The sequence below is a fragment of the Gigantopelta aegis genome, chromosome 15 (assembly GCF_016097555.1).
Source record: "Gigantopelta aegis isolate Gae_Host chromosome 15, Gae_host_genome, whole genome shotgun sequence".
Classification (NCBI taxonomy): Eukaryota; Metazoa; Mollusca; class Gastropoda; order Neomphalida; family Peltospiridae; genus Gigantopelta; species Gigantopelta aegis.
Genome location: NC_054713.1, coordinates 39,600,835 through 39,613,792, shown reverse-complemented (window position 1 = coordinate 39,613,792; position 12,958 = coordinate 39,600,835). Strand labels below are relative to the sequence as shown.

At 35.5% G+C, this 12,958-nt stretch overlaps 1 protein-coding gene across 1 annotated transcript; it reads right to left on the bottom strand.

The window, feature by feature from the left end:
• Positions 1-268: 268 nt before the first annotated feature.
• LOC121389818 (uncharacterized protein K02A2.6-like) lies at positions 269-3,589 on the bottom strand. Its single transcript, XM_041521467.1, has one exon. The coding sequence runs from the start codon at positions 3,587-3,589 to the stop codon at positions 269-271; it is 3,321 nt and encodes a 1,106-aa protein (XP_041377401.1).
• Positions 3,590-12,958: the final 9,369 nt, after the last annotated feature.

Genomic DNA, 12,958 nt, shown 5'->3' with positions numbered 1-12,958 from the left:
GAAAATGTTTCTGGGAGTAACGTTGTTGCTTTCTCCATTTGACCACAGATTTTGATTTAGGTACAGTCAATTTTGAAACAGTTATGGGAAGATTGCCACGGAGTTGTCTTCCCATTAAGAGCTGAGCTGGAGAAAGTCCATTCCCCAACTGAGTTGTTCGGTAGGCTAGTAGCCCTAAATGCGGATCTTCACCACAATCCAGGCATTTTCTCATTAGCGACTTAACAGTCTGAACCGTTTTTTCAGCCAGTCCATTGGACTGAGGAAATTACGGACTACTTGTAACATGTTGGAAATCCCAATCTTTTGAAAACTGAGCGAATTCCATACTACTGTAGCATGGTCCATTATTACTGAGAACTTCTTCCGGAATGCCATGTCTAGCAAATGTAGTTTTCATTGCTAGTATCACCGAGCTGCTCGACTGACTTGACAGTCCTATCACCTCTGGATAATTTGAATATGAATCAACAATAACAATGTAGTCTTTTCTCCCGAGTTCAAACACATCTGTTGATACTTTTTGCCATGGTCGCATTGGCAATGGATGTGAGAGTAGAGGTTCAGCCATTTGCTGCTTCTGATTAGCTTGACATGTTTCACACTGCTTTACCAATTTGACAATATCCTGGTTCATGCAAGGCCAAAAAACTACTTCTCGAGCTCTCTGCTTGCACTTTTCCATACCCATGTGTCCTACATGAATTTTCCCAAGAATGCAAGAACGCATCTTATCTGGAATCACAACTCGCGTTCCTTTAAACACCATTCCGTTAATGACTGATAGTTCATCTCTGTAATTCCAAAAAGGTATCAACTCTTTTCGGCACTGTGACCTTTCTTCTGGCCACCCATTCAATATTGTGTTTACAAGAGATTGCATCACTGCATCTTCTGCTGTACTTTTGCAGATTTCTTCTTGTTTCTGGTCACTTACTGGGATTGACGAAATAACACCATCAACGTATGTTTCTACATCATTTTCTGTTGTGGAATTCTGACCTTCAATAGGCGTTCTGGAAAGGGTATCTGCTGTGTACATGAATCTACCTGGTATGTAGGCAAGGTGTATGTCATACTTCTGTAATCGAAGTCGTAATCTCTGGATTCTTGCTGGACAATCGTTCAATCCTTTTGAGAATATTGCAATCAGGGGTTTGTGGTCAGTTTCTACTTCCACAGTTTGGCCACAAATATACTGCTGAAAACGTTCACATGCATACGTGATTGCCAGAGCTTCTCTTTCAATAGGCGCATATCGGCTTTCGGTTTCTGAAGTTGCTCTTGAGGCATAAGCTACTGGAAGCCATTCTTCAGCATGTTTTTGAAGTAAAACTGCACCCAAGCCTTTCTGACTTGCATCACAAGAAATTTTTATGGATTTTAACGGATCATAATACTGAAGTACAGTCTTGCTTGACACTAAGGATTTCAGTTTCTCGAAAGCAGTATCATGATTTGGTGTCCAATCAAAGTTATTGTTTTTGTCCAATAGTTCTCTCAGAGTTGCTGTTCGTTCGGATAAATCCGGCAGAAAGCGAGCCAGGTAATTTATCATACCAAGAAATCTTTGGAGATCTTTCTTGCATGTTGGAGTTTCTATGCTGCAGATTGCTTCTACTTTCTTAGGATCAGGCTTTAAACCATCTTTTGACAGAGTATCTCCAAGGAATGTTAGTTCTGAAACACCAATTTCACACTTTTCTTTTTGAAGTTTAAGTCCAACTTTTCTTGCTTTTTCAAGAACTTGGCACAATCTTCTGTTATGCTCTTGTTCATCTTTACCCCAGACAATGATATTATCCATAGATGTATCAACTCCATCCATGTGTTCGAATAATGAATGAATGATTCTGTGATAAATTTCAGGTGCACTCGATATACCAAATGGCAGTCTGAGAAAACGAAATCTTCCGATTGGCGAATTGAATGTGCATAATCGTGAACTCTGTTCATCCAACTGTATTTGCCAGAACCCATTTGACGCGTCAAGTTTCGAAAAGACTTTAGCTCCTGCAAATCGTGACATTATTTCCCCACGAGTAGGGAGTTTAAAATGTTCCCGAAGAATTGCTTTATTCAAGTTCCGCGGATCCATACAGACTCGAAGTTTTCCATTAGCCTTGTGTACTACAACAAGTGAATTCACCCATTCTGTTGGCTCTTCAATTTTTTCAATCACCTTCATGTCTTCCATCTTATGAAGTTCTGCTTTGAGCTTATCATATAAGGCAAATGGTACTTTCCTACATGGCTCAACAACTGGTATTGCATCATTATGCAGTTTTATGCTAACTTTTCCTGGGAGACAACCAAGACCTTCAAATGTATCAGCATACTCCTTGAATACATCTACCTTGATATCCGTTTCAACGTGATGTTCAAGTGACAGTACTCGTTTCACCAAACCCATTTTTTCGCATGACTTGCAGCCCAAAATAGGTCGTACATCTTCATCACTGATGATAAACAATGCTCTGTATCGACTATCCTTGTAGCAAAGTTCCAGTACACACTGACCTTTTACCGGTACATTTCCTCCATCATATGCTTTCAATAGAACCTTACTGCTGTTTAGTTTTGGCTTTTGCAACAAGTTTTGAAAATCTTTGTAACCCAATATGTTCACATCTGAACCTGTGTCAAGTTTTAAAGGTACAAGAGTTTTGTTTATTAATATTGGAACAATCCATGATTCACTTCCTTTATTTACTGACTGAACTGTGTCAACAAAGAACTCTGTATCAACTGAATAAACTTTTTGTTCATTGTGTTGTTTGCGATCAGGCGTTTGGCTTATTGTTTGTCTTCTGTCAACTCCAGACGAGGGACTTTTGTGTAGTTTGGTGCGACACATTTTTTGAAAATGATTTTGGCCACCACATTTAAAACAGGTTTTGCCTTGTGCTGGGCCGATTCGACCACGGTGAATCAAACCACATCTTGAGCAATCAACAGTTCGACCGTGTGTTAAAGTAGCATCATATTTTCGAATTGGTTTGTAATTTTGTGTACATTTTTTATGCACTGCGTCAACAACTACAGACTGATCTGTCATGACTTTCATGTGAGAAGCGGTTACCTCAGCTGTACGGCAAATTTCAATACATTTATCTAGAGATAAGTCCCCTTCTCTCAGCAAACGTGCTCTTGTTGTAATATCGCGAACACCCTCAATGATTCTATCTCTTATTAACTCATCTCTAAGTTCTCCATAATGACAGTCTTTGGATAGCTGTCTCAGATCTGTTAAAAACTGATCAAAAGTTTCATCAGGTTTTTGGACACGACCATTGAATATATGCCTTTCGTACGTTTCGTGTTTTTTCGGTGTACAATAGTCATCAAACTTTTTAATTAGCGGCGCTATTTTCCAATTTTCATTTTCCTCAAACACAAAAGTGTTCGACAGTTCAATTGCAGACTCACCAGCAAGGGACAGAAATGTCGCGCATTGTAACTTTTCGTTTTTCTTATCCTTTACCGTCGCGCACATGTACAGTGTATATTGCTGCAGCCAACGGCGCCAATTTTCTGAAACGTTTCCTTCTAGGGATAGCGGTTTTGGAGCAGGGACGTGATCCGACATTATTTCAGTGGGTTAAACACTTACTTTGTTCACTTCTGACACCATGTAAGATATTAAAAAGTCATTGTTAAAGACTTACAACGTTTAATAACGGAATCAGAGCAAACTTGCAAACTTTTACATTCAGGCCATGATGTACGTTCCGTTCGTGTGCCCTCCTCCTAATGTCCTTGAGCACCACACTGGTGGGAGGTTAACGTGACTTAACTATTAATGTACTTATCATTACACGGTATATCGTATATGAAACTCCGTAATATAATTCTTAGATGCAGTCTTCATTAACTAATAGAGGGATATTTATAGAACTTTGATATTATTTTTAATATTAATTATTGAATTTTGAAAGACAGTATTGCAAATTTAAAAGTCTACCTTCTAATAGAGTTATGATCGCATAGTTATGAAACTTAGTATAAAACTAATAGATATTTTGGAAATTTGGAATTTCTGATTTATTTCTCATGGGCAGTCTTCAAAAACTGACTGTGATATATTTTGAATTAGTTAATTGTTATTAAATATAAAACTTTAAAACAGAAATTTAAAACTGGAAATTGATTGGTTTTAAAATACAGTACAGGGGGATATTTCGGAATTTTATAGAAATTTAACATTGAACGTTTAAATGTCTGCTTTCACCCAGAGGTTTCATTGGATAGGTATCAAATTAGGTGCATTTATTCTCAGTGGCAGTCTGCGCAAACTAATGAATATTTGGGACATTTTGAATTTGTGATATGTTTAAATTAAAAAATTTAAATTAAAATTAAAATTTGACATTGAAAAATTGAAAAGTCTTTCAAACAGTTTTGATTGGACCATTTTAAAACTAAGTATAATGATTCTCGGGGAAGTCTTCACAAACTAAGAAACAAATATTTCGAATTTGTGAATTGTTTTTAAATATAAACATTTTAACTAGAAATTTAACATTTAAAATTTAGAACTCGACCTTCTCCTATGGTTTTGGTCAGATAGTTCCAAAACGTGGTTCCATGACACTTATAACTCTGGGACAATTATATCTACAATGAAATGGAGAAAGATTTAGAAATTTTCTATTTGTGAAAAACCAACAATTTATTAAATTTAAAAAATTTAATTAGAAAAATATTTTAGTAATTTGATGGCTTGTTCTGTATCTTGGTACATTTATAATCCAGGGCAGACTTCGAAAACTAACACATATATTTTGGAAATTTTGAATTTTTATTTACTTATAAAGACTAAAAATGACATTGGCGTCCAAACTAAGCTGTAGGACAAAGGAGAAACATTCAAACAGTAATTTTTCTCTTGATGTCGAACAGTATACCTTCTTCTCCAAGTTATTTGCTTCTACATATCACAACTTCTAAGATACCTTAGGACGTGCTCATTGTAACAGATTTCAAATCACGCCATATCATTCTGACACAGACGTTGTTCCATCAGTGTGATGATGTCCAAAGACTCCTAAGGGCATTCAGACCTTTCGTGGTAGACATTTGGAGGGTGTATATACAAAATACGATGCATCACTGACCAAAATTATCGCTGATGCTATTGGGCAATTTCATGGTGAAAATCTGAAACATACTTTCTAATTGTGGTTTACTGTTAGTTGCAAGGCCAGAGGCTCCAGATAACTAAACAGTACTGAATAATTCATGTATGTAACTTCTTACCCACTAGTTCAACTACTTAACATCATCTTGGGTGGACGGAAAATATGCCTCATTGCAAAGACTGTAGCTTTTTCAACAAACATAAAAAAAACCCAACTATTTGCAAGTAAACCAAATTTGTGGTGTTCAACAATGGACTAAATATCAGTCTCCAAAACTGTATAAACAACTGTTCATTATATTTTCATATTTCAGTCATACCGTGCCTTTTTCAGGGGTGGCGATACAAATGTTACGTATGTTACTTTTACAGTACACAATTTTTTATTTTTTTTTTAATTGCACAAAGCTGAGAGAAAACTTGGCGACAAGCTGGATTCTCTGTTAGCATCTAGTGAAGGCTTCTTTGACAAGAGATGGATAAATAATTATTAACCCTCTTCCCACAAACCATGGTAACACACGTGACGCTCACGGTAACACACGCAATTTAATAGGTAACACACGCGACATCCTGAATAAAATGTGTCTTGTTAAGATTTGTAATGTCATTAGTTCCTCTTATTTTATGTAGCTAGACGACAGGATTATTTAAAATACATGGGGTTTTTCGGGTGGTATTTTTAATTGATGTCACATGAATGGAAGTTAGAAAAAACAATGATGTCAAAAATAAATGACAATCCTGTTAATGTTGACACTTTATGAAACCATTGGTAAACATTGACAAGCTATTGTTATACAATAATGATTAAAGGTATAATATCACCCCCTCCCCACCCAATAATAACAACAACAACTTCCAAGCCAGCGAAGATGATAAAATTCGTCAAGATATCACTTCTAATGGTTGTAGTCATAGCAACAGAAATCCAATGGTAGAGAAGAATGCTCCAATCTCAAGCAGTTCTGCACAGGACCCAAATAATGCTCAAAGGGCTGCAGTTAATTTCGCTTGATGAGTATGTCTTGCTGGTTAGATTTTTAACAAACAAAAAAAAAAATTGGTGGCCCACGAGGACAAACATAAGCATCATCAAATAAATATGTAATTTAAGCCTTATAACCTGATACTAGTGATAGTAATATATTCTGGCAAAACAGCGAATATTGTCGGAAACTAAATCGGAAATCAGAGATTACACGTTAAGCACGTGCATCACGGTTAATGCCATTCATCAACTACTGATGATTTCCTGACCGAATCATTAAGGTTAGGTCTGAAAGGATCCTATGGTTTTGGGGTTATTAGTTTTGTATCAATATTAACCAATAGTTTCATTAAAAAAGATAACATAGACGTTAAAGGGACACGCCCTAGTTACGGCTAGTTGTTAACCATTACGGCGTTGTTTTTCGCTAATAAACCCATTTTTTCACAAATAAAATTGCACTATTGTATTATTTAGAATACACATTTCCATTCACCTGAAGTGCTTTTTGGTAATCCTGGTAATCCTGATGTTTGTAAAACCACGAAATGCATTTTTTGTATTTCTTAACAACAGGCGTGCACTCGAGAAAAAACCGTTAAGCAAGCGAGGTCCAAATCTATTTTTAGAGCGAATCTTCCTGTGTAAACGTCACAGACGTTGGTATACCACGTGACCGTTATCATTTTTGGTTCGGTTTGTTTTCTCGTGCACGGTTCGCGCAATCAACATCTGATTTGTTGTCGTTTGCTTGTTGTTCATTTGTGAGATTTTTCTTCACAGTTCGTGAACATTTTCAGTAACAATAAAGTTCAGACAAGTAAGTGTCTCAATACAAAACGTTACAAACCCTTAAAACCAATAATTTTGCTAAGTCTTACGATATCTGGAGAGGGGATACAACCAGGACAGAACAGTTGGAACATGTCCAGGAGAGCACCCCAAGTCTGTGCGCACTCTGTGAAATTTGTCGTGACGTAGGCATTGTTGTGCTTCGAGCGACATCTACCGGTGACATCAGAATACTAACTTTCAAAATTATTTCAAGCAATTGGGACATGGGGATTCCCATGGTATTTATCGATATAAAACCTGCTTTTTCACACCATTTGATAAAAACGTGATCTAAGTGTTTGTAGATTAACCAAATTATAATTTATTTTCGCTGGATGGAACTAGGGTGTGCGGCTTTAATTCAGCAGTCACGTAATTTGTTTTAATGAATAGTGGATTAAGTTTTGGCTCGCGAATTATTTTTCATTAATCTACACCTCCTCATACATTCTCCACTACTTATTACCAATATGGTTAAAATATTTTGGTACATATCGAAGTGATATGTCCCACTAGAACGCCAAGTAGGACGTACCACTTCAACGTCACACGATGATGTCATCGATTGGAGCACTACAACCTTATAGGAATGTCACCCAAACGACATGAATTATATAAATTAAGATCGATTATGGGTAATAAATAGAATATTAAACCCGTTACCACTTCGTATCATGTTTATGTCCCTCGTGAGATAAAAATTATGCGACATGGAAGCTCGTTTAACATCCTATAGGTATATATTTTCCAGAAATTTATAGTTAACAAGGTAGACCATATTTTCGATTATGTATAATTGTTACGTCCACTTCTAGATGGACAACTTTATTTTTGCTGTATACAATTAACAGTATTAGTCTGTCACACAGAGAGACGGACGGACGAACATATCGAAAGGAGAATAAATATAGACAGACAAATATACGGACAACAGCTTAGAGAATAAAAAAAAAACCATACATACATATATACATAAACGTATATACAAAAAAATTTTATTTAACGACACCACTAGAGCACGTTGATTATTAATCATCAGCTAGTGGATGTCAAATATTTGGTAATGTTTTATATATAGTATCAGATTACTTGCAAGGAATCTTTTATATGTACCATCCCACAGACAGAATATCACATACCACGGCATTTAATATACCAGTTGTGGTTCACTGGCTGGAACGAGAAATAGCCCAACACGCCCAACGGGCCCAAAGACGAGGATCGATCCCAGATCGACAGCGTATCAGGTGAGAGCTTTAAAACAGACAGAGAATTAGAGAATACAGAAAGATGCAGACAGACAGACAGGCATACAAATAGACAGGTAGCTCATACAGAGAATTAGAGAATACAGAAAGAGACAGTCAGACAGACAAACAAACAGAGAACTCATATAGATAATTAGAGAATACGAAAAGAGGCAGACATACAGGCAGATACAGACAGATAACTCGTGTAGAGAATTTGAGAATACAGAAAGAGACAGTCACACAGATGAACAGACACACATATAACTGATATAGAGAATTAGAGAATATAGAAAGAGGCAGATAGAAAGACCGACAGACCGACAGACAGATAGCTTCAATAGAGAATTAGAGAGTACAGAGACACACATAGAGACAAACAGAATTACAGAATACAGAAAGAGACACACAGACAGCCAGAGAAACAGACAGACAAAATACTCATACAGAGAGTTAGAAAATACAAGAAGCAGAGAAACAGGCAGATACAGATCGACAACACATATAGAGAATTACAAAATACAGAAAACAGAAATAGACTGCCAGACAGACAGACAGGTAGACAGACAGACATACAACTTACACAGAGCATTCGAAAATACAGAAAGAGAGAGATAGACAGATGAAAAGACAGATAACTCAAATAGAGAATTAGTGAATACAGAACTATAGAAACAGAGACAGATAATTCATAAGATTATAGAAAAATCCAGACAGATAGACAGAAAAATATACAGATAACTCCTATAGAGAATTAAAGAATACAGCAAAAGACAGACAGACAGACAAACACATAACTCGTATAGAAAATTAGATAATACAGAATCGGAGACAGCTAGAAAAAGACAGACAGACAGATAGATAGACAGAAAAAGAGAGATTACTCCTATAGAGAATTAGAGAATACAGAAAAAGAAAGACAGACAGACAGACAGACAGAGAAATATTCATATAGATAATTATAGAATAAGAAAGAGACAGACAGACAGACAGATGGACAGACAAGTAGACTGACAGCTCATACAAAAAAATTAGAAAATACAAAAATAGATAGACAGACAAACATACAGATAACTCATATAGAGAATTGGAGAATACAGGAGACAAGAATAGAGAATACAGAAAGAGACAGACTAACACATAGAAAGCACAGACAGAGAATTGTAGACTAGAGAACGAGACAGACAGACAAATGACTCATATAGAGAACTAGAGAATACAGTAAGAGACAGAGAGACAGACAAATATACAGATAACCCTATATAGAATTAGAGAACACAGAAAGAGACAGACAGACGGACGGACAGACAGACAGACAGAGAGAAAACTCATAATGAAAATTAGAAAATACAGAAAAATACTGACAGACAGACAGACCAAGTTGTAAGAAGAAAAAAAATAGAGGCAGTGGTGTTAAACTGACATGTTACTTGTGCTGGTACACTCCTGTTGTTTTTCACGAATGTGCAGCAGTTTTATATTAAAATCTTGCCTTTCAGTAAGTTCATATAAACTTTAGAAGCATCGACTATCTAGTTTGCTTTAGAAATATCCGCATAAGTAGTACTGTTGGTGCATAAGGTAGTACTATACCAAATAACTTCCGGCTGTGTCAAAGTTCGAGGTGCACCCAACTTTTGATAGAGAAGTGAACACCACAAGTCCTGTGATTGGTTATAAATGTGAGTGTGTTGGTTGTAAAAAATAATAGTTTCATCTGGGTAAAATAAATGTGCAATTTTATTTCATCTAGTACCAATGTGTCAAGTAGCCTTGTGTTTGAAACATGTATGGGGTACCTGTAAAAAAAAGTACTCGAATTTTGTGCGAAACTAGGGTAGTCATAGACGCTACTCGTTATCTCAGAAACGAGCAGCTTGACCCCCATTTTTTTCTGATTCACTTTAAGTGTAAGGGGTGGTAGTATTTATATCCGTGGCGTTTATGTCGGTTGATACGTTGCAGGTAGGAGTTTTAGCCGCATATGTTACTATTGTCGTCTATGGGATTTGATTTGGTAGTATACACCCTATAGCACATATTCAGTGCATAATAAAAAATATTATGATTTTGTCATTTTATTTAATTAAACTATACTGCTTGATTAACTAGCCATCACTCGATCATGCAAGTTCACAATGACCTTGACCTTGACAATAATCTCTGTACATGGCTCTGAATGGAGTTTGAATCAAAGTTAGCACTGAAGAAAAGTTGGTTTTGGCCTATAATTCATACTGTAAAGATTTCAATAATTTCTTTTTACATGGTATTTGACTTGCCATATACAACTGCTCTTAAATATGGTATTATATATAGGCAACCTGAACTAAGATTTTAATAGCAATTTATTTTTATATTAAAAATAGCATGTGCCAATAGTGGGTTAATGTCTTTAGTTTCCTTTAACATTGTTAATTTTTTATGTATGAAATTTTGAAAACTCAAATTTGTAAAGAACTTGATTTTTATTGTCATTTTGACATATTTATAGGGTGCTAAGTTATATTTTAGACAAATTTGTAGTTTTATGCAAAATTTTAAGTAAATTTGAAGAAAAACTTTACCAAAAACATAATTAAATTTGTTGTCACTATTGTGCCTTTTGTTCTTATTTGTACATAACAATAAGGTTGTTAAACATATACTTAGATCTCCAGATAATTTTTGTTTCTTAATAATCACTTAGTTAGCTCTCATGAAAAGCATTTTGAGTTTATACTAGATTCAGAACCAATTTTTTCAGATTTGATTATCTGCCTTGGATTAAGTTGATAATTTATTTTATTGTTAAAGCTGTATTACCTAATGTTACTAGCTAAATAAAATGCTGGATTACAGATTGTAGGAATACATCTAATGTACATATTGTATTCATCCGGATTAGAAAATAATGCAAGAAAATAGATGTTCGGGTAATTTTGTCATTTAAAAATAGATTTTTTCAGTAATTAATCAAAAATAAATGTGTTAAAGCTGCATGATTATTCCAGATATCACACCTATTAAAACCTCCAACTACAGTAGGCTATAAATAAAATATAGTCAGGAATATTGGTGGCTGCCAATAGTTTTGATGGTTCATTATGAAAATCAGCATGGTCGATGGATTTGAAATTCCCACACCTGGTAACTTGAAGACACCCACACCCAGCATACAGGATTTCCTCCCAACACTAATGTTCAGGACATTAAGTCATTACTTCATACAGATACAGTCATGTTTGTGTTTCCTTCCTCAGACAGTGTATTTTTTTAATACTGATATTTCTTTGATGTGCCTGTTAAGGTCTTCATAATCTGGGGGTCAATCAAGTGCATGTGTTTTAATGGAATTCTTTAAAGGGGTAGAGGTACTCTGACTATCTTTGTTGTCTTTACATATGTACCCGAGTACACACACCCAACTGAAAGTAAATATCTTCAGGAGTTTTATTTTAAAACATTTTGTTGTTTAATATGACATATTGCATTTGTACAAAACTATATGCAATATATATGCTTTTTGAGGTGTACATTATATTAGGTTGCACTGTAGAAACAACAGTTTCAGTGAGGTTGTCAGTTTATGTCAGAATACACCAGATCCTGGTTGTCATAAAGACACATAGCTGGACACTTTTTGAAAAATGTATGTTATCAGTATAGGTAGTACTATACCAAATAACTTCCGGCTGGGTCAAAGTTCGAGGTGCACCCAACTTTTGATAGAGAAGTGAACACCACAAGTCCTGTGATTGGTTATAAATGTGAGTGTGTTGGTTGTAAAAAATACAATTGGGTTCAAGCAGATAGAGAAAGAAAGGTCCGACGTTCCTAGTTCACACGCCAGTATCTTGTTATTCTTGTTTTTCAACGGCATTGTGAAGAGAAGTTATGGGCGTTATTATATATCGTAAACAGCTTTCAAAATGAATGACACAACAACTTTCAAAACGCACCTGAGTTGGTTTGAGGATTACGAGACATTGCCTGTATGCACTTGACTCGACTTGGAGGCCGTGAGAAATGACGGTTGTTGACCAAGTAAAGAAGAAAAAACATCATCTATGTGATGTACTATAGGCGACATAAGAAATGAGTTTCGTCATCCTGTTATATGTAATAAACTCAAAGAAGATCGCGTGAGGCAAAGCAAATAAAATAAAAATAAACAAAATAATTAAATAAATCTAACAAACAACCCCAAAACAACAAAACAAATAAACCATAAACAAAAAACAACATCCCCCAAAGACAATAAAAAACAAAGAAAACAAAAATAACAAAAACGAAAAAACTATTCTTGTAATGCCTTTTTAACAGTTTCCCATCGCTCTGACTGCTTCTCCTCGTTTAATCTGCACTGCCGACTGCCTTTTCGCATTGTGCAAGGATCTTTCAGTCAAATACCGTAAACACATCATGCTAAATACTGCATACACGGTTGAACTTCATAAATGCAACAGTAATGGAGGCCAGCATCTATGTCACAATATTTTAACAATATAATGTTAATACCATTCACGTTTAGTTTGTTCACTTGAGACACACTCTAAGACTAAATAACATAAATGTCATTCCATCCGTTGCTTCTCTTGTAACAACTACTGTTATCCACGTTATTCGATAACTTTCTTTAATCATGAGAAATGACCTTTCTAAGACTGTAAAACAACATTTTATGGCATGGAAATAATTATCTTTTTTTCCACATCTGAAATCGATAACTGCAATAGACGTATGTAATTTACTATTGTAGTTGCT

Coding starts and splice junctions, on each gene's coding strand:
- LOC121389818 (XM_041521467.1), bottom strand. CDS start 3,589: ATGTCGGATCACGTCCCTGCTCCAAAACCGCTATCCCTAGAAGGAAAC.